The sequence below is a fragment of the Natrix helvetica genome (assembly GCF_964273705.1).
Source record: "Natrix helvetica genome assembly, chromosome: 4".
NCBI lineage: Eukaryota > Metazoa > Chordata > Lepidosauria > Squamata > Natricidae > Natrix > Natrix helvetica.
The window spans coordinates 1,225,755-1,247,558 of NC_138550.1; the positions used below are offsets into that span (position 1 = coordinate 1,225,755).

At 49.7% G+C, this 21,804-nt stretch overlaps 1 protein-coding gene across 2 annotated transcripts in view; it reads left to right on the plus strand.

Moving 5' to 3' along the window:
* The window catches only part of STARD10 (StAR related lipid transfer domain containing 10), a 38,847-nt gene that overhangs the window by 11,777 nt on the left and 5,266 nt on the right, over positions 1–21,804 (plus strand). The window contains exons 2-5 of one of the 2 annotated variants that reach the window (XM_081950673.1): positions 11,484–11,631; positions 12,529–12,632; positions 17,517–17,634; positions 19,570–19,622. In XM_081950673.1, coding sequence (XP_081806799.1) covers positions 11,484–11,631; positions 12,529–12,632; positions 17,517–17,634; positions 19,570–19,622 — 423 coding nt within the window. Of the gene's footprint in view, positions 1–11,483; positions 11,632–12,528; positions 12,637–17,516; positions 17,635–19,569; positions 19,623–21,804 lie in introns of both variants that reach the window. The other variant, XM_081950674.1, reaches the window with a different exon arrangement.

Below are 21,804 nucleotides of genomic sequence, written 5' to 3' on the forward strand. Positions count from 1 at the left end.
TCTCCTGGATTAGTTTCCATCTGTTGCTTCCTCTCCTGCCTTCGGGGGCTTTGGAAGATAGGTTGACCCCTCCTCTTCTTTGGGGTAGCCCCTTAAATCAGGGGTCCTCGGCCTACTTGCAACTGGGCCCCGCTGGAGTAACTGGGCAACTCCACTTGCAGTCGAGCTGTGTGCACATCTGCAGGCACACTAGCCCACCACTTGCACAACCTCAGCCCCCCCCCTCCTCCCCCAAGCTGGGCCACCAATATGAGTCAGTGGCCAAGTGTCTGAATTTGGATCACGAGACCCCCGGGGATGGTGCAAGAGTCATAAGTGTGGTAACCGGTGGGTCCTCTTCTTCCTCTCCTCCTCCTCTTCTTCCTCTTCTTCTTCCTCTTCTCCTCCCCCTCCTCTTCTTCCACTTCCTCCTCTTCTCGTCCTCCTTGTCCTCCTCCTCTCCTCCTCCTCCCCTTCTTCCTCTTCTTCTTCATCTCCTCCTCCCCCCTCCTCTTCCCCCTTCCTCCCCCTCCCTCTCCTCCCTCCCCCTCTTCAGCACCTAATTCATGAAGGAAGGGAACTCACACTTTCACTTCTCCTTCCCACTGAGAGCCAATATTAATGTCTCCACTTCCATCTCGGCTTCTCTCTGCGGCTCACAGCCCCCTCCCACCCCAGGGGTCTCAGCCCCCCCTTTCAAATCCTCCGCATTTTGATTCGGTCTTTTCCCCCCTCCCAGTTCTGCCTTCCTTGCCCTGGCTGCAGGTGGGGGGGGCGCTGCAATGAGCATCTTTATCTCCCCCCCCCCCTTCCCTATTCCGCTGTTTATGCAAACTGGGTTCTCAGGGGAAGAATTTGGGGAGGGGGGGGGGTTGGACATGCTTTTATCTTCAATGCATTCCACATCAGGACAGGGTTTATGCAGTCAAGGCCTGGCAGGCATTGTAAAGCTAGAGTAGAGTTCCTCTTTGCCTCCCCATTGTAAAACTGGAGTAAAACTCCTCCATGCTGCCCCGTTATAAAGCAGGACTTAACTTTCTCCTTGCATCCTCATTGTAAAGCTGGAGCCAACTTCCTCTTTGGGTCCCTATTGTAAATCTGGAGTAAATCTCCTGCTTGCAACACCATTGAAAACCAGAAGTTAACTTTCCCCTGACATCACCATTGTAAAGCTAGAGTAAGCCTTCTTGCGTCCCCATTGCAAAGCTGAATTAAACCTTGCACCCCCATTCTAAAGCAGGAGTAAATCCCCTTGCGTCCCCATTGCAAAGCTAGAATGAAATCCCCATTGTAAAGCAAGAGTGAACCGCCCCCTCGCATCCCCTGCCCCTTCCTCAGCTTCTCTTTCTCACACACAACATACAGCTCCAATTTTCGTAAAGACTTAAGAAACCTTTGCTCCGATGTGTAAAAAGGAGTGAGCTGGCTTCTCTGATCTGATCATTCTGGCCCTGTGAGTTGATAGTGTAGATGACCTCCAAGACCCCTCCTAGCCTAGGATTTGATGCCTTCAAGTCTCAACCTCTCTCTTGTTGTATGCAGGTAGTTCTTGACTTACAACACTTCATTTAGTGATGGTTTGAAGCTACAACAGCATTGAAAAATGTGACTTACGACCATTTTGCACATTTACGATCCAGAGGTGTGTTTATGCTGGTTCGCTCTGGATCAGGAGAACCGGTAGTGGTGGCGGCGGGAGGCTCCGCCCATCCAGATGCATGCCCATGTACACGCACGAGCAAAGCGGTAGTAATATGAATTGAAACCCACCACTGTTATGATCGTTGCAACATCTCTATGGCCACATGATCAAAATTCAGACACTTTGCAACTGGTTCATATTTATGACGGCTGCAGCCTCCCCGGGGTCACACGGTCCCCCTTTGCGACCATTTGACAAGCAGGGGGAAGCCCGGTTCACTTAACAACCATGTGGCTAACTTAACAATAGCAGCGATTCCCTTAACAACGGCGGCATGAATGGTCATAACATGGGGGCCAAACCCACTTGACAAATGTCTCACTTAGCAGCAGAAAGCTTGGGCCCCATTATGGTCGTAAGTTGAGGACTCCCTCTTTTTCGGCTGGGCGTGCTCCCGGAGAGCTTTTGCAGCTGCTGAAGTCGCAGGTGAAAAAGAAAAGAGCAACCGTCTGGCACCCCCCCTTCCCCCCCAGGTGAGAAAAAGGCTTTTCAGGAGTTGGTTGGCATGTTGGCTCCGTCATGCGCAGAGGCTCTGCCAACAACCGGCCTTCCGTCCCTGGGGGGCAGGGGGGGGGAAGCAATGCACCTGTGAATCGCCAACAGGATATCAAAAATTGCAGGACTGGGGGGAAAAGACAGTCCTCCCCCCATCCTGTGTGGCGTCTGGCGCGGTTCCAGGTGGGCCAAAGGGAGATCAAAGCACCGACGGGAAAGCCATGAAAATGCCATCCTGTCGCTCGGTGGCCTCATTGGAAGCGAGACGCCCAGCACGGGTTCCAATCTGACTGAGCGATCGGTCTGGGGGGGGGAGCCTTTGGAGGGAGCCCCCAGAAACCCAGGTGGGGTGGGGGAGCCTGAACACACAAGGGGGGGCTAGGTGGGGGCACACATGTGGCAGGGAATCCAAGCAAGAGAGAATTTTTCCCTTTTTAAAAAAGTTTTATTATTTTTCAATTACAAAGCTAAGCATTCCATCTTTCCTTCTGCCGCGTGTCGTCTGGGCGCAAACACCTCTTTTGCCACATCTTTCACATTCATATGAACATTATTTCCCTACGTTTAGTATTATAATAGATCGAGCATTTAAAAACATTATAAAACTCTCCATTTTTCTTCTTAATATCTTCTAGTAAGGATATCATATCAACATTAAACATCATCATTCTCCTTATACACATACTAACCGTTTTATATCTCTATCTAAGTGTATTATCTACTTATTTTTTTAGTTTTCTTCATTTCCAAACTCCCTTTCTCTCTCTCCAACCATTACTAAAATACTTCCCAAATCCTATAATATTCAGTTTGCTCTTTCTCCTTAATTGCTAATGTTGATCTGTTCATTCCTGCACATTCTAATATTTTCCTTATCACCTTCTCATCCATGGGAATCAAGAGAGAATTTTTCTTGATTCATATTTATTTGCTTTCTTGCATCCCACATTTATTATTACTGTAGATAATTTAAGGTGAAAAACATACTTCCTAGTCCCTCTTTCTATTTTGCCCACCAACAATAATCCTGTGAGGTAGGTTGGGCAGGACCGGTTGAGGGAGAGAATGGCCCAACGTCACCCAGCTGGCATTCGTGGCCAAGGTAGGACTAGAACTCACCGTCACCTGGCACCCAACTTTGAATGGTCATTAAATGAGTGGTGTAGGTTGAGCATTACCTGAAAGTCACTTTTTCCTCTGACTTACAACTCCACATGGTCAGTAAGCAAATGGACATAAGTCGAGGACTCCCTGTAAGTCACTTTTTTCTGTGCTGTTTTAACTTCAAGTGGTCAGTAAGTGAATGGCCGTAAGTCGAGGACAGCCTGTAACCCACTTTTTTTCAATTCCACTGCAACTTTAAATGGCCACTGAGCCAAACGGTCATAAGTCGAGAACTTCCTGCATGGCTATGCATATTAATGGCTGTGCCCAATGCATCAATATATTTAAAAACCTCCTCTAAGTGCAGGCATTTCGAGGGGACAATTGTGTCTTTGAACTCAATTGTTTGCTTGCAGACATTTCATTACCCAACTAGGTAACATCATCAGTGCTAGAAGGAAGTGGGGTTTGCTCAATATACAAGTACCGGTAGCTTGCTTGCAGAGAGGAAGCCCCGCTCCCTTCCAGCACTGATGATGTTCCCTAGTTGGGTCATGAAACGTCTGCAAGAAAACCACCAGGCTCAGAGAGCACCAAGGACCCCATAATTCTCCTCCTCTTCCTCCTCCTCCTCCTCCTCCTCCTCCTCCTCCTCCTCCTCCTCCTCCTCCTCCTCTTCCTCCTCCTCCTCCTCCTCCTCCTCCTCCTCTCACTCTCCTCCATTCCACAACCCTCTTCCCTTCCAGCACTGATGATGTTCCCTAGTTGGGTCATGAAACGTCTGCAAGAAAACCATCAGGCTCAGAGAGCACCAAGGACCCCATAATTCTCCTCCTCTTCTTCCTCCTCCTCCTCCTCCTCCTCCTCTCACTCTCCTCCATTCCACAACCCTCTTTCCTTCCAGCACTGATGATGTTCCCTAGTTGGGTCATGAAACGTCTGCAAGAAAACCATCAGGCTCAGAGAGCACCAAGGACCCCATAATTCTCCTCCTCTTCTTCCTCCTCCTCCTCCTCCTCCTCTCACTCTCCTCCATTCCACAAACCTCTTCCCTTCCAGCACTGATGATGTTCCCTAGTTGGGTCATGTAACGTCTGCAAGAAAACCACCAGGCTCAGAGAGCACCAAGGACCCCATAATTCTCCTCCTCTTCTTCCTCCTCCTCCTCCTCCTCCTCCTCTCACTCTCCTCCATTCCACAACCCTCTTCCCTTCCAGCACTGATGATGTTCCCTAGTTGGGTCATGAAACGTCTGCAAGAAAACCACCAGGCTCAGAGAGCACCAAGGACCCCATAATTCTCCTCCTCTTCTTCCTCCTCTTCCTCCTCCTCCTCCTCCTCTCACTCTCCTCCATTCCACAACCCTCTTCCCTTCCAGCACTGATGATGTTCCCTAGTTGGGTCATGAAACGTCTGCAAGAAAACCATCAGGCTCAGAGAGCACCAAGGACCCCATAATTCTCCTCCTCTTCTTCCTCCTCCTCCTCCTCTCACTCTCCTCCATTCCACAACCCTCTTCCCTTCCAGCACTGATGATGTTCCCTAGTTGGGTCATGAAACGTCTGCAAGAAAACCACCAGGCTCAGAGAGCCCCAAGGACCCCATAATTCTCCTCCTCTTCCTCCTCCTCCTCCTCCTCCTCCTCCTCCTCCTCCTCTCACTCTCCTCCATTACACAACCCTCTTCCCTTCCAGCACTGATGATGTTCCCTAGTTGGGTCATGAAACGTCTGCAAGGAAACCACCAGGCTCAGAGAGCACCAAGGACCCCATAATTCTCCTCCTCTTCTTCTTCCTCCTCCTCCTCCTCCTCTCACTCTCCTCCATTCCACAACCCTCTTCCCTTCCAGCACTGATGATGTTCCCTAGTTGGGTCATGAAACGTCTGCAAGAAAACCACCAGGCTCAGAGAGCACCAAGGACCCCATAATTCTCCTCCTCTTCTTCCTCCTCCTCCTCCTCCTCCTCCTCCTCCTCCTCCTCCTCCTCCTCCTCCTCCTCCTCCTCCTCCTCCTCCTCCTCCTCCTCCTCCTCCTCCTCCTCCTCCTCTCACTCTCCTCCATTCCACAACCCTCTTCCCTTCCAGCACTGATGATGTTCCCTAGTTGGGTCATGAAACGTCTGCAAGAAAACCACCAGGCTCAGAGAGCACCAAGGACCCCACAATTCTCCTTCTCTTCTTCTTCCTCCTCCTCCTCCTCCTCTCACTCTCCTCCATTCCACAACCCTCTTCCCTTCCAGCACTGATGATGTTCCCTAGTTGGGTCATGAAACGTCTGCAAGAAAACCATCAGGCTCAGAGAGCACCAAGGACCCCACAATTCTCCTTCTCTTCTTCTTCCTCCTCCTCCTCCTCCTCTCACTCTCCTCCATTCCACAACCCTCTTCCCTTCCAGCACTGATGATGTTCCCTAGTTGGGTCATGAAACGTCTGCAAGAAAACCATCAGGCTCAGAGAGCACCAAGGACCCCATAATTCTCCTCCTCTTCTTCCTCCTCCTCCTCCTCCTCCTCCTCCTCTCACTCTCCTCCATTCCACAACCCTCTTCCCTTCCAGCACTGATGATGTTCCCTAGTTGGGTCATGAAACGTCTGCAAGAAAGCCACCAGGCTCAGGGAGCACCAAGGACCCCATAATTCTCCTCCTCTTCCTCCTCCTCCTCCTCCTCCTCCTCCTCCTCCTCCTCCTCCTCCTCCTCCTCCTCCTCCTCCTCCTCCTCTCACTCTCCTCCATTCCACAACCCTCTTCCCTTCCAGCACTGATGATGTTCCCTAGTTGGGTCATGAAACGTCTGCAAGAAAGCCACCAGGCTCAGAGAGCACCAAGGACCCCATAATTCTCCTCCTCTTCTTCCTCCTCCTCCTCTCACTCTCCTCCATTCCACAACCCTCTTCCCTTCCAGCACTGATGATGTTCCCTAGTTGGGTCATGAAACGTCTGCAAGAAAGCCACCAGGCTCAGGGAGCACCAAGGACCCCATAATTCTCCTCCTCTTCTTCCTCCTCCTCCTCCTCCTCCTCCTCCTCCTCCTCCTCCTCCTCCTCCTCCTCCTCCTCCTCTCACTCTCCTCCATTCCACAACCCTCTTCCCTTCCAGCACTGATGATGTTCCCTAGTTGGGTCATGAAACGTCTGCAAGAAAGCCACCAGGCTCAGAGAGCACCAAGGACCCCACAATTCTCCTCCTCTTCTTCCTCCTCCTCCTCCTCCTCCTCTCACTCTCCTCCATTCCACAACCCTCTTCCCTTCCAGCACTGATGATGTTCCCTAGTTGGGTCATGAAACGTCTGCAAGAAAGCCACCAGGCTCAGAGAGCACCAAGGACCCCATAATTCTCCTCCTCTTCTTCCTCCTCCTCCTCCTCCTCCTCCTCCTCTCACTCTCCTCCATTCCACAACCCTCTTCCCTTCCAGCACTGATGATGTTCCCTAGTTGGGTCATGAAACGTCTGCAAGAAAGCCACCAGGCTCAGAGAGCACCAAGGACCCCACAATTCTCCTCCTCTTCTTCTTCCTCCTCCTCCTCTTATTTTAAGCTGCTGGTTGCCGGGAGGGGCCGATAGAAAAAATTCCTGGAGATTATAAAACACAAAAACAAAATTTAAATCCCAGATTCCCAATTATGCCACGGACTATTTTTAACAAATCTTCTGCAACCTTGAAACCCAGCAGGAAGGAAGGAGGGTGAGAGCCGAGAAAGAGAGTGAGAGGAGAAGAACAGGAGATATAAGCTGTAAAACCATCAACCTATAAAGGAACAAAAGACCCCAAAAGGCTTTATCATTGGGATCCAACTTTCCTCTCGCTTTGCATATTTCTGCACATCTGTTCTCACTTTCTCGTGGTGCTGATGTTGGAGTCCTTTCAGCTTTGCCGTTCCTTCGCACTTGCTGGGGCTCGGCTGACATACGCGTTGAATAAATTAATTGCTAAGTCGATTGGATCAGTCAACCAGATGTTCAGACTGTTTGGCACTTTTGTCAGCCTGTTGACTCCTTCCCGATGACTTGGGATAGACAGAGGTGGATGGGAGGGGCTCCTTGGTGCTCTCTGAGCTTGGTGGTTTTCTTGCAGACATTTCACGACCCAACTAGGGAACATCATCAGTGCTAGAAGGAAGGAGGAGGAGGACTGTGGGATCCTTGGTGCTCTCTGAGCTTGGTGGTTTTCTTGCAGACGTTTCACGACCCAACTAGGGAACATCATCAGTGCTAGAAGGAAGGGGGGGGGTTGTGGAGAAGAGGAGGAGGAGGAGGAAAACTGAATAACAGAGTTGGAGGGGACCTTGGAGGTCTTCTAGTCCAACCCCCTGCCTAGACAGGAAACCCTACACCACTTCAGACAAATGGCTATCCAACATCTTCTTAAAGACTTCCAGTGTTGGGGCATTCACAACTTCTGGAGGCAACTTCTGTTCCACTGATTAATTGTGCTCACTGTCAGTTCTAAGCTGCTTCTCTCCTTGATTGGCTTCCACCCATTGCTTCTTGTCCTGCCCTCGGGGGCTTTGGAGAATAGGTTGAGACCCTCTTCCTTGGGGCAGCCCACAAAGGAGGAGGGGGAGGGGGAGGAAGACTGAGTAGCCCTTGGAGTTTGGCTGTTTTCTTGCAGACGTTTCATGACCCAACTAGGGAACATCATCAGTGCTAGAAGAGAGGGGGGTTTGAGGAGGAGGAGGAGGAGGAGGAGGAGGAGGAGGAGGAGGAGGAGGAGGAGGAGGAGCAGGAGGAAGGCTGCTTTACAGCCCTCTCCAAGCGGTTTACAGAGTCAGCCTCTTGCCCCCAACAATCTGGGTCCTCATTTTACCGACCTGGGAAGGATGGAAGGAAGGAAGGAAGGAAGGAAGGAAGGAAGGAAGGAAGGAAGGAAGGAAGGAAGGAAGGAAGGAGAATGGGGGAAGAAGAACAAAAGGCAATAGCACTTTGACTTATATACCCCTTCAAAGTGCTTCCCAACCCTCTCTAAGCAGTTTAAAGAGTCAGCCTTTTGCCCCCAACAATCTGGGTCCTCATTTGACCGACCTGGGAAGGATGGAAGGCTGAGTTAGCCTTGAACCAGTGAGGCTCGAACTGCCAGCAGTCAGCAGAATAAGTCTGCAATACTGTACTCTAACCACTGTGCCAGCACACTTAATCTTAATACAATAGAGTTGGAAGGGACCTTAGAGGTCTTCTAGTCCAACCCCTTTTCCAAGCAGGAGACCTGATATCATTTCAGAAAAATGACTGTCCAGCCTCTTCTTAAAACTTCCAGGGATGGAGCACCCAAAACTTCTGGTGGCAAGCTGTTCCACTGGTTAATTGTCCTCATTGTTAGGAAGTTTCTCTCCTTGATGCCTTTCCATCCACCCCTTCTTCTCCTGCCTTCAGGGGCCCTGGAGAATAGTTTGACCCACTCTTCTTTGGGGCAGCTCCTCAAAAACTGCCCATCATTTGCAAGAGGTCCTATTTGGTGTCATCCGCGCAGGGTGGAAAAATCAGCCTTTGAAACCAGCGGAGTTATGCAATGTCGCCCCGGACAAAAGACTGAATTCTCCTTCCTCCCCACCTGAGGCTCCTCCGCAGAGGAGGCTCACAGCTGGCGGTGGGTCTCGGGTTGCAGGGCCTTTGTGTGGGGCAGAGACCCCTCTGCTTTTCTTTGGCAGGCGCTGGCCGGGTGGCAGAAGAGGCATCATTTCACGGGGTCGATGAAATATTTAGCAGCTCAGCCTGCCAGCCGGCGTAAATTATAACTTGATTAATAATGAGTGAGTTTGGAAAGCAAGACCAGAGGCCCCTTTTGGCTGGGGAAGCAGGGCGGGCACATGGCGGTCCTCTCGTGGCACAAGGGACCCCTGCCTGCCTGCCCACATGCACAAACGCACACCCGTGTGTCTGGTGGAGCTTTGGACTATCCGTAGAAAAAGAGCTGGGCAGATTTCAGGAACAAAACAATAATCTAAATTTGTGTTTCTGGACCTCGGGGAATTCTGGGAGTTGAAGTCCACCCATCTTGAACTTCTTGAGGTCTAGAAGCGTGGCTCAAGATGCTACATCAAGTCAGGAACAATTACAAAGATCCCCTTAATAACTGTGGCAAGAAAGGTTGTAAAATGGAACAAAACTCACTTAATAAAGGTCTCGCTTTATTTAAGGACAGTTAATTGTGCCCGTAAATTGGGGACCCTCTGCATTTTGTCGTCTTTTGGCAAATGCATTGCAAATTCACTGCAAAGGGCAGTGTGATGGAGAAGGCAGGGCAAGAGGAAGATGCTGGTGGCACTGGGCCGGGGGTCCAGATGTTGGAGCAGATGGGCCAAGAAAGGGTAGTGACCTCTGGTACTTAAGACAAGCCTTGTCCAGCGTGGGAAAATCAGGAAGTCCAGGCAGTTAAAATGGGTGTAGAGATTTATCACAAGCTTAAATTCTCTATAAGAATCTGAGCTACTAACGGTGTGAAGGGACTCGAGACTGATGACGTGTTTGACCCCTCCGTCCCTGGACATCTCCTATAAGTTCACATCCAGGGCTAGCTTTTAGATCTGTAGGCTGGGGGCGTGGGAAAGACCTTTTGACCATGAGGATGCTGCGATGGTCGTAAGTCCGAGGAATCTATCATGGGCCTTTGTAACTCCAAACCGTCACTCAATGGAGGGTCGTAAGTCCTGTCGTTTACATTCCTGTTGTTAGAGGCACAGGAAGCCCTCGACATGCAACAGTCCATTTCGTGACCTTTCAAAGTAACCATGGCACTGAGAATGATGATTTACGGTCGTTTTCCACACTTACGACCATTGCAGCCTCGATCATGTGATCCAAATTCAGATGCTTGGCAACTGGTTCATACTTACAACAGCTGCTGTGTCCCAAGGTCATGTGATCTCCTTTTGCGACCTTCTGACAAGCCAAGTCCATGGGGAATCCAAATTCACTTAACAACCGAGTGATTCACTTAACAGCTGTGGCAAGAAAGGTCATAAAATGGAGCAAAACTCACTTATTGAATGTTTCACTCAGCAATAGAAATTTTGGGCTCTGTTGTGGTCATAAGTCGAGGACTTCCTATATAGGTAATGACACAAATGTTGAAATGTTATACTCCTTTTATCCAGCAGTAAAATCCTCTGAATTCCCCGAGGCTTCTTCCTACTAGAATCTAGGCAGAGGGCTGCCCCATAAGGGGAAGAATGAATAATGCTATTATTCCATCACTACTAAAATCCTATGGTTTTATTCTTGTTTGTAATATATATAGTATATAGCCGCTTTGTTTTTATGCCTCCTTCCACGCTCTGCGAGAGAGCAGGGCGGTTTCTAAATGAATAAATGAAATATATATATAAATAATGCATCTCTTCCTAAAGTATTTTTAACACAAAAAGCATATCTGAATTTGCATATCAGCTTTCCTTTGCCTCCGCTTTGAAGGCGGCCTCTGCGTTTCTGTTTCTGGGACAGAGTTTCTCCTTTCATTATTTCAATGAGAGTCATCAGCTGAAAAGCTCATCGTTAATCCTAATTGTTTGGCCGGCCGCCCTGGACGAGGAAGAGGAGGCTTTAGGAAGGGGACACTGGACCGGAAGGAACTGGACCCAAACGCCAGAAATTGTCTCTCTGGATTCAGAGGAAGGCGCTTTGGGGCAATATAGATAGTCCTCGACTTACAACAGCTTCATTTAGTGGCCATTCAGAATTGCAATGGCACTGAAAAAAATTGTGACCATTTTTCACACTTATGACGGTTGCAGCATTCCCCAGGGTCATGTGATAAAAATCAGATGCTTGGCAACTGACTCATATTTATGACTGTCCCCTTTGGCGACCTCCTGACCAGTGGGGAACTCAGAGTCACTTAACGATCATGTGACCCACTTTACAACTGCCGTGATTCACTTAACAGCTGTGACAAGGAAGGTCATACCGCGGGGCAAACTCACTTGAGAACTGTCTTGCTTCTTGAGAGAATTTCTGTGGTCCGTTGTGGTCGTATATTTCACTTAGCAAAATAAACTTTGGGCTCCGTTGTGGTCGTATCTAGAGGACTGTGGCAAGAAAGGTCATAAAATGGGACAAAGCCAGTGTCTCACTTAGCGATCGGAATTTTGGCCTCCATTGTGGTCGTAAGTCGAGGTGGGCTAACCGCAGAGGGAAAGCCCTCCTGGGGAACGTGGCTGGGCTTACTCCTGCGTAAACCCACGGAGGATTCTGATTTCCGCTCTCTCTCCAGTGCAGGATGGATTGCAAAGATATCTCCGCAGAAACGCTGTACGACGTCCTGCACGACATCGAGTACAGGAAAAAGTGGGACACCAACGTCATCGAGACCTTCGACATCGGCAAACTGACCGTCAACGCAGACGTGGGATACTACGCCTGTGAGAAACGGGGGTGGACGGGTGGGGAGGGGAGGGGGGACGGTGGGACCAGATAAGTCCCAGAGGGATCCGCTCCAGGGGTGCCCAGGGGTGGTTTCGGATTTGATACTTAGAGCAGCAAACGTCCTCATCCCATATAGGTGGTCTTTGATAACCTTTCGTGACTCAGCTAGGGAACATCCCCCGTGCTTGAAGGGAGTGGGGGTCGCCCTATCAGTGTTGCCCCGATCAAGGAACAACCAACTCAAGACCACCAGTCAAACAGTAAAGAACGGCCTCATCAAGGAACCCTCAAGGACATCCCCGCTCCCATCGACAGGGCCAGGTTCTGTATATAGACGGAGAGCAAACCCTCTCCCCTCCTAGCACTGATGAGGTTCCCTAGCTGGGCCATGAAACGCCTGCAAGAAAGCCACCAAGCTCAGAGAGCACCAGGGACCCCACAGTCCTCCTCCTCCCTCCCTCCCTCCCTCCCTCCCTCCCTCCCTCCCTCCCTCCTAGCACTGATGAGGTTCCCTAGTTGGGCCATGAGACATTTTCAAGAAAGCCACCAAGCTCAGAGAGCACCAGGGACCCCTTAGTAGCTCAGGTGTTTATTTATGCTAGATACATTTCTGTGAAGGTGCGGGGGGGGGGGTAGCTTGGCTCAAATGACCACAAGCATTGAGGCTTGGCTCCGTTAGAGTCCCGATTCCGCCCCCCGTCCCCCCCCCCCGTCCCCTAAAGTCTCCCAGCTGGTGGAATCATTCAAATCCCACCCGGGACATTTGGCTACCCAGAAGCCCCTTCCCATCTGAAGCAGAAATGGGCCACTGAGGTTGTCCGGCTGTTTGGAGCCCCCCGACTCACCCAGGTCCCCTTCTCTTCTTCCCTCCCCCTCCCCCCCTTCCCCGGCAGGGAAGTGTCCTAAACCCCTGAAGAACCGGGACGTCATCACGCTGCGTTCCTGGCTGCCGATGGGCAGCGACTACATCATCATGAACTATTCGGTCAAGCATCCTGTAGGTAACAAGGGTTTTTGGGGTGGGGTGGGGGGAGCGGGGGCATTTGCTGGGCAGTCAGCGGGGGTCCCTAAAATTGAGATGGTTCTGTAGCCACCACCTGTGCCCTTGGAGCTCTGGTGGGACGAGAGTCACCTGGGGAGGCAGGAGGAAGAGCTGTAGGCAAGGCAGGCAAGAGAGATCTTGGCCCCTGGGAGGAACGTGTGTGTGTTTGTGTGTGTGTGTGTGTGTGTGTGTGTGTGTGAGTGTGAAGCCTCTCAGAAGAGCCCCTTCCCAGTTCTTTGGAAAGCCAAGGCAAGAGAGAAGAGAAATGCTTCCTGCTTCTTCATCGCCTTCTCCAAACCTTCTCCATCTTCACCTCCATCTCCAATTCCATCTGAAAGACTATCTCCATCTCCACCCTAATCTCCATCTCCACCTCCACCTCCATCCATCTCCACTTTCATCTCCATGACAATCTCCATCTCGGCCTCCACCTCCTCCACTTCCACCTCCACCTCCATCCCATCTCCAATTCCAAGACTATCTCCATCTCATCTCCATCTCCAGTCCCTTCTCCTTCCATCCCATCTCCACTTTCCTCTGATGGGAAAACCTGCCCAACTATGACCAAGGAAAACTCCAGATGAGAGCCAGTTTGGTCCAGCAGTTAAGGCACCTGGCTAGAAAGCAGGGGGCTGCGAGTTTATGTCCTGCCTTAACTGGCTGGGGGACTTTGAGCCAGTCGCCAGGAGAGGGTGAGTTCTAGTTCTGCCTTGGGATGAAAGTCGGCCCTGAATCAGCTACAACCTTTAAGTAAGAACCAACCTGGACTCCATTGGGCAAAAAGGTATAGTTTACTAAAGGTCAAGCAGACTACAGTAGAGCAAAGCCAGATCTAAGGCTCCTATGCCAAGTTCCCAAAAAGAATCCCCCCTTGCGAGCATCCTCTCCCCTCCCTCCCATTAGTCCTCGATGGTCCAATCAAACTAGGTGTTGAGGTTGCTGGAACGGCCCTCCTTGGCACGTGGCTACATTCCTTCCTGGGCAGTTGTCCTTGAATTCCAGTCTCTGGCCACTACAGCGACCTCTGGGCTCCTCTACCCCCCTCCCCTTCGGTCTCCCCCCACCCCCAGAAAAGGTGTAAGACGAATGTCAAGTGGTACTCCTGACCTTCAGCCTCCCTTAGGAAAAGCTGCGATCAGCTGTCGCTTTCCACGCTTGACTCCTCGTCTTCCATCGCAATTTCCTCGTCTTCGCTTGATGGTGGAGTTTTGCGTGCCGCTGTATTGCGTTTGGCAGCCAGTTTCCCTCGCCTCAGGGTTTTGGCGCTCGGTCGCAGGCGAGGGCAGTCGCTCAACTCATGGCCCTGCTGCATACAGCGGACGCACCAGGTCGGGCGTTGCCTGAAGCTGGGTCCCTGCCTGCCCCGTCCTGGGCTCCTGTCCTGTCGGTTGTAAATCTCAGCCAGGTCAAAGTCCACCTTTTGGGCTAGGACATACCACTCCTGGAGGGTCTTGGCTGAACCTCTGCGCAGGCAGACGAAAAGCACTTCTGGGTCCAAGCCTCGCTGGAAATACTCGATGAGCATTTCTTCTGCCTTTCTCCTGAGCTGATCGTGCAGAGGGCGGAACTCCTGGATGTAAGCGAAGGCTTTTCGTCCGCCCTGCTTGATGGTTTGCAGTTTTATCATGGCCTTCCGATCGGCCAGGGGGTCCTTGAAGCGCTGTTTCAGGGTGGCCATGAACGCCTCAAAGTCACGCAGCTCCTCGGCCTGCTCCTCGTACAGGGTCACGGCCCAGTCGGCAGCCTCCCCGTACAGGACTCTCACTACACAGTATACCTTGGCCTCGTCATTGGGGAGGACGTTTGCGTATGTTGACATGAAATTATATACGTGGATGAGCAATGGCCACAACTGCTTCAGGTCCCCGTTGAATTTCCCCTGTATCCGCAGTGGCCCACAAGCACCTCTGGTCATCGGGGTGGCTCGGGCTGGGGGCAGGGCAGGGACCAGCAGTGCTGGGACGGGCTGAGCTGTAGCAATGGCTCGGTCCACTGGATCACGAAGCATTAGCCTTGCAAAACGCTCTCCAGACAAGCCAACTGCTCGCTCAACAGCCGTGGCTTGGCGGTCTTGTGGTTCGGCCCGTGTTGGCTCGATTGTCACTTTGGGATGCCAATCTCTGGGTCCAGGCCCTCGGGCGACAGTGGCTGCCTCTGGGGGCTCCTCCTCCAGTTGCCTGACTCCCAGGGACTGTCGAGGTCGCCCTCTCTCTGGGGAGGGCTCCCACCACCCTTCGGGGCACGGGGACCAAGGGCTCGGTTTCCATCTCAATGTCTTCCTCCGTGCGCCAAGGTCAGCCTGGCCACGCCAGGTTCTTCTCTGAGCTGACTGGGATTCCACCTCCGCCTCCAGCTCGGGAATCTCACCTGTGCCCTCTGGCCTCGACGTGGCCCCTTCCACTTTTTCCATCTCCTCCTTTTCCCGGCCGGCTGCCACAGTCCCCACCGTAGAATAGTCCTCCAGGTGGACGATGGCTCTGCCCGGCCTCAGCCTTTCAGTAAGAACGGTCCTTGATACTATTGGGTGTAAAAGGCAGAGTTTTCAAGCAGAATGCAGCAGAGCAAAGCAAGGTTCCCAAGCCTAATTCCCCCTTGCCAGCATCCTCCCCCCCTGCCCCCCCTTAGCCCTCGATTGTCCAATCCTTTTCAAATTAGGTGTTGATGTTGTTGGGACCTTCCTCCTCCTTGGTATGCGGCCACATTCCTTCCTGGGCGGCTGTCCTTGAATACCAGTCTCCGGCCGATAAAGTGAACCGTGGTCTCCTACATACTCTCCCTCCCCTTCGGCTTCCCTCCCTCCCTCCCTCCCTCCCACCCCTCAGGCAGATGGGCACGGAAGCAAAAGTGTTTTCCCAAATGTGAAGTGGCCGTTTTTCCCCCCCCCTAAAGTTTTTTTTTTTCCTTTCAAATACATTCACAAATATGCAGTCTTATAGATACTATTAACACGGATGTATTAATTATTAACATTTATCATTATCTTCTTATAAATATAAAAAACACAAGTTTGGGTCATTTTCTTGCCACCCCGTATCTCCATCTTATTTTGCAACCACCGTACTCCTTCCGTCTCCTCATCCTCCCTTCTCTGCCTTCTCCTTTCCTCCACTCCTTCCTCTTTCCTTCTCACCCTCTTTTTCCCCCCACTCCTCCTCTCTTCTCCTCCTCCTCATTCCCCTCTCTCCTACTCTGACTCCCCCTCCCTTCCTTCCTCTGCTTTCCCCTTCCTTCCTTTCCCTCCTCTTCCTCCCTCCTTTCCGTTGCTGCCTTGCTCATTCACTTTCTCCGATGGATTCTCGGGGTGTATCATTCCAGCAAACCCAACTTTACATTTACATAAACCTAATTTTCTCTATAACATTTCACTTCCCAATAACAAATCCCTGAGGTGGCCGTTCGGACAGGGTGCCTTTGGGCTCAGCCCCCTAGTTCCACCTGAGGCTAAGAAACCTGGCTGGCTGGGGGATTCTGGGAGTTGAAGTCCACAGATCCTAAAACGTTGCCAAGATTGGAGAGCCTCCTTTAGGATCCTTCCACGGGCTCCGTCTGTGGCTGTTAGAAAACGAGTGAAAGAAAAACTAGGATGATGAGAGGCCTGGAGACTGAAACCTATGAAGAACGGTTGCAGGATTTATGGTTTGCCTAGTCTAGAGAAATGGAGGACTAAGGGGGACCCGATAGCAGCATTCCAATATTTAAGGGGCTGCCACAAAGAAGGGGGGGGGATCAAAATATTATCCAAAGCGCCAGAGGGCAAGAAGCAACGGATGGAAACTAACCAAGGAGAGAAGCAACCTGGAATTAAGGAGAAACTTCCTAACAGTGAGGACAATTCACCAGTGGAACAGCTGGCCACCAGAAGTTGCAAATGCTCCAACACTGGAGGTTTTAAAGCAGAGATTGAACAGCCATGAAATGATACAGTGCAGCAACGGCTGACTGACTTCTGCCCCATGGCACTGTCCTCAAACATAAGAGCTGGAAGCTGCTACCATGGTTTTCCATCACAACTTCAAAGCTGTGGTGTAAGTTTGAAAATGGATCACAAGGAATTTTTTAAAAAAACCCTCTCCAAAGTCCCAGGGAAAAAACAAGCCCAGCCTATGCCGGTTAATGTGGTCCTTCCCATTTTATGACCTCAGTTTCCCCTTTCCTTCTGTTCATGGCCACACACACAAAAAAAACCCATCACTAGTTTGCATTCCTTGTGTTAGAAGTGAATTTGATGAAACCTCCTGAGCTGTGAAAGTTTCCAGATCTGCATTTTGTAGCATTATATATTTGTTGCATATCTGATAACACAGAACTAATTTTAAGCTCTTGGTAGTTTTGTTTGCATGTGTCTTTCTTTTGGGATTGTCTCCAGAACTCTACCCAGGAACTAACTTTAGAAAGGCCTACGGTTGAAGCATCAAAACTAAACAAAGTAAAATAAAAAATAAGTAATAGCATTTGGGTTTGGTAGGTCCATGCCAGGGGTGTCTAAACTTGGGAACTTTAAGACTTGTGGACTTCACGCTTCATGCTGGCTGGGGAATTCTGGGAGTTGAAGTCCACAAGTCTTAAAGTTCCCAAGTTTGGACATCCCTGGTCTATGCTGACTTGAGTTGACAAAAAAATAAATAAAACAAACAAATAAATATCCTTTTAAGCATTTCATTTTCCTGTGCTTTTAATAACTATAGCGTCTCCTGCTTGAGTGGGAGGGGGGGTCAGACTAGAAGACCTCCAAGGTCCCTCCCAGATCTTTTCTGATTGAAATCAATGCACACATCATGTCAGGGCCAGTTCCAATACTTTGCGGGTGGGAGTTAAACTTTCCCATGGGTCTCGTTGTAGAAATACCCTCCACGGAAGGACATGGTCAGAGCCGTCTCTATCCAAACGGGCTACCTGATCCAGGGGAAAGGAGCCAAGAACTGCAGCCTCACCTACCTGGCTCAGGTGGATCCCAAAGGTAAGGGTGCGCCAAGGGAGGCAATGCCGCTGGTTGGGCAGAGGGGCAAGGCTTTGGCTTCCGGGGAAGCTTGCAAATATTTCTGCAGGGAATCCTTGACCTAACAGCCTCCCTTTAGGGACCGTTTGAAGCCTCAACGGCCCTGAAAAAAGTCAATTATGAGGCAGTTTTCACACTTACGGCCATTGCAGCCATCCCCGTGGCCACATGATCAAAACTCAGATGCTTGGTTGCTGGTTCATATTTATGACGGCCGCAAAGTCCCTGGGATCCCCTTGGACGACATTCCGACGAACCAAGTCCCTTAACAACCACGTGACTCACTTAAAAAACACAACGATTCACTTAACGATTGGCAAGAAAAGTCGTAAAACGGGGCAAACTCACTTAAGAACGGTCTTGCTTGTCCACGGAATTTTTATTTTCCAAAAAAGTTTTTTTATTTTTAATCTCATCCATACATCTGCGAATATACATCCTCACAGTTATTATTAACATTGTGTATTAGCAATTTTAAATATTCATTTGTCCCTATAAAAGTTAAAATATATGATCGAGATCGCTTTGCTTGCCATCCCGTATGCCTGTTTTATTTTACCACAATCCTGTTTTTCTTTCCTTTCCTCCCTCCCTCCTTCTCCACTTTCTTCTCTCCTCCTCTTCTTTCCCTTTTCTTCTTCCCCTTTCTCTCCTCTCTCCTCCTCTTCCTACCCCTCCCTATCTTCCTCTTCCTTCCTCTCTTCTCCACATAATGTTGGCTTGTCCACAGAATTTTTGTGTTCCATTCGGGTCATACATTTCACTTAGCAAAATAAATTTTGGTCATAACTCGAGGACTACCTATATAGTTCACAACGGAGCCCAAAATTTCTGCTCCTAAACAAGGCAGGGGTCCAATGTGTTGTGCTTCATTTTACAACCTTTTTTGCCGTAACTGCCGTAACTGAATCAATGCAGTTGTTAAGTGATTCATGTCATTAAGCGAATCTGGCTTCCTCCATTGACTTTGCTTTCCAGAGGCTGCCTGGAATGGTTCCAAGTGGTGACCCCATGACCCCAGGACAGTGCAACTGCCATAAATACAAGTAGTCCTCAATTTATGACCAAACCAAGCCCAACATTTCTGTTGTTAAGTGAGTTTCGCTCCAGTTTACGGCCTTTCTTCCCACAGTCGTTAAGCGAACCACTGCAGTGGTTAAGTTAGTATCACAGTTGTTAAGTGAATCTGGCTTCCCCATTGAGTTTGCTTGTCAGAAGGCCACAAAATACGATCATGTGATCCCTGGGACACTGTGACCGTCGTAAATATGAAACCAATTGCCGACTGACTAAATTTTGATCACGGGGCCATGGGGATGCTGCAAGGGTGAAAATTGGCCATAAGTCAATTTTTTCAGTGCCGTTGTAACTTTGAACCATCGCTAAGGGAATGGCTATAAACCGAGGACTACCCAAACTCCCATCCGTTGATGCCAGTTGATTCCTGAAAAGGAGAGCATCTGTATTTCCAATCGCATAAATAAATCAATAGCTACTACAACCTTCCACAGACTCCAGTTGGGGCCAACATGGAATCGCTTTGTGGCATCAAATATTCATGGTTTGTGCGGCTTCCAAACTCCCTGACAATAATTGTGACCACGGGGATGCTGCAACGGTCATAAGTGTGAACAATGGAACAATCACTTCTTTTCAGTGCTTTTGTAACTTTTGAACAGCCACTGAACGAACTTGTAAGCGTTGCAAGATGAGGACTGCCTGTATGTCACAAGCTGGGTTGGGGTCTCCCTCCTGCTTCAGATCCGGAGTGGGTGTCTCAGGTGTTGCAAGGGTGTGTTTGTGTAGGTGCACCTGCACAAAATTCCCAGGTGTTGTGTCCATTTTGCGCATCATTTGGGGCAGCCGTGACGAGTATTTTGATTTTCTCCATTGCAGGATCTTTGCCAAAGTGGGTAGTGAACAAGTCTTCTCAATTCCTGGCTCCCAAGGTAAGCGGGGAGCCCTTTTCCTCTTCCCCTGGGGTCACGGGGGCCAGGACGGCTGCTGGGAATCTGTCCATGGAGATTCTCAGCCATCCAGGCCACGGTTGTCCCCAAAGGTGCTTTGTTCCCCAAAAGGCAGCTGGACTTGGTTGTTTTTTTTTGAAGACGTTTCGCTTCTCATCCAAGCAGCTTCAGAACTTCTCCAGAACTGCAGAAGCTTCTTGAATGAGAAGCGAAAATCCTGTTGTCTTTTGGAAAAACACCTTTGGGAATAAGTGGGAGACGCACCTTGGATAAGGAGATGATCCAAGCGCAGCTCCAACTTCATCCATTGTTTATTCCATTTCAAATCCATTCAGGATTAGGAGTTCATGGGAAGATTAAAATCATAATATTCATAGCTTGGGGTTCAACTGTTATATCCTTGGTGCTCTCTGAGATTGGTGGTTTCTTGGCAGATGTTTCATGGCCCAACTAGGGAGCAACATCAGTGCTGGGGGGGAGTGGGATTTGCAGAGAGGAGGAGGAGGACTGTGGGGTCCTTGGTGCTCTCTGAGCTTGGTGGTGTTCTTGTAGACGTTCCATGACCCAACTATGTAATGTCATTATTGCTATAAGGGAGGAGGAGGACTGTGGGATCCTTGGCATTCTCTGACCTGGGCTGTTCTCTTGCAGACATTTCAGGACCCAGCCAGGGAACATCATCAGTGCTAGAAGAGTATGGGTTTTGCAGGGAGAAAGAGGAGGAGGGAGGAGGAAGGAAAGAGGAGGGAATGAGAAAGAGAAGGAACAGAGGAGAAAGAAGAAGAAGAGGAAGGAGGAGAAAAAATAGAAGAAGGAAAAGGAGGACTGTGAGGTCCTTGGTAGTCTCTGAGTTTGCTGGTTTTCTTGCAGACGTTTCATGACCCAGCTAGGGAACATCATCAGTGCTAGAAGGGAATGGGGTTTGTGGATGGGAGGAGGAGGAGGAAGAAGATTAAGGGGTCCTTGTTGCTCTCTGAGCTTGATGGTTTCCTTGCAGACATTTTATGGCCCAGCTAAGGAACATCATCAGTGCTAGGAGGGCGTGGGGTTTGCGGAGAGAAGGTGAGAAGGAGAATTGTGGGGTCCTTGATGCTCTTTGAGCTTGCTGGTTTTCTTCTAGACATTTCATGACCCAAGTAGGGAACATCATCAGTGCTACAGAGTGTGGGGTTTGCTCTCTGTTGTGCAGTGTAGCTTGTCCTGGCAGGGCTGCCTAAGAAAATGTTTAATAGAGGGTAAAAAAGGGTTCTCCTTGTTGGTTTATATGGGATGAGATAGTGAGGGTGAGAGACAATTGGACTTCAGAGGCGATTTAAATTTTGAAAAGCTCTGTTTCTCCACCTTTGCAGCTAAGCAACTCTGGATAGTAAATAGATCTTGCAAAACCGACTCTTGGAGATTTTCAAAAGTTTTATCTCTGATTCTTGGTCGCTTGCTTCTTAGGAGAAGGGGGGGCGGGATTGCTGCTGCTGAAAATAATTTCAGGGGTTGGGAGGTTTTGGGATTAATCAATCAAGACTCCGGTGTCATTGATTCCTTTTTATGGGAAGCTGAAAAGTGGAGTTGAAATGGAGATGAATTATTGATGCCAGGCGTGGAAGGAAGACTTCGCATCTTCTCTGCCGGTGAACGGCTGGGGGGGGGGGTTGCTTTGATCTTAAAATGAGGTTGATGGAATTAAAAAGAAGAAGAAGAAGAAATATTTCAAAGCTATGATGAGGCTCTTCAAAGAAGAGTTTTTAATAAGTTTTTGCCGGCAATCGCTTTGCTGTTTGAGAGGGAGTTCAGGGCTTGGAATATAAACTGGCTTGGATTTGGGAAGTGAAACTGACTGAAGATAGCGAAGGTTTTGACTGGCTCTTAAGGAAGATGGCTAAATGACTGGTGACAGGTAGTCCTCGACTTATGACCACGACTGAACCCAATTTTTCTCTTGTTGAGAGAGAAAGTTGTTAAGTGAATTTTGCCCCATTTTACAAACTTTTCCTGCCACAGTGGTTAAGTGAAACACTGCAGTTGTTAAGTTAGTGACACGGTTGTTAAAGGAATCCGGCTTCCCCATTCGTCAGAAGGTTGTAAAAGCGGATCACGTGACCCTAGGACGTTGCAACTGTCAGTTGCCAAGCATCCAAATGGGAATGCTGCAATGGCCATAAATGTGAAT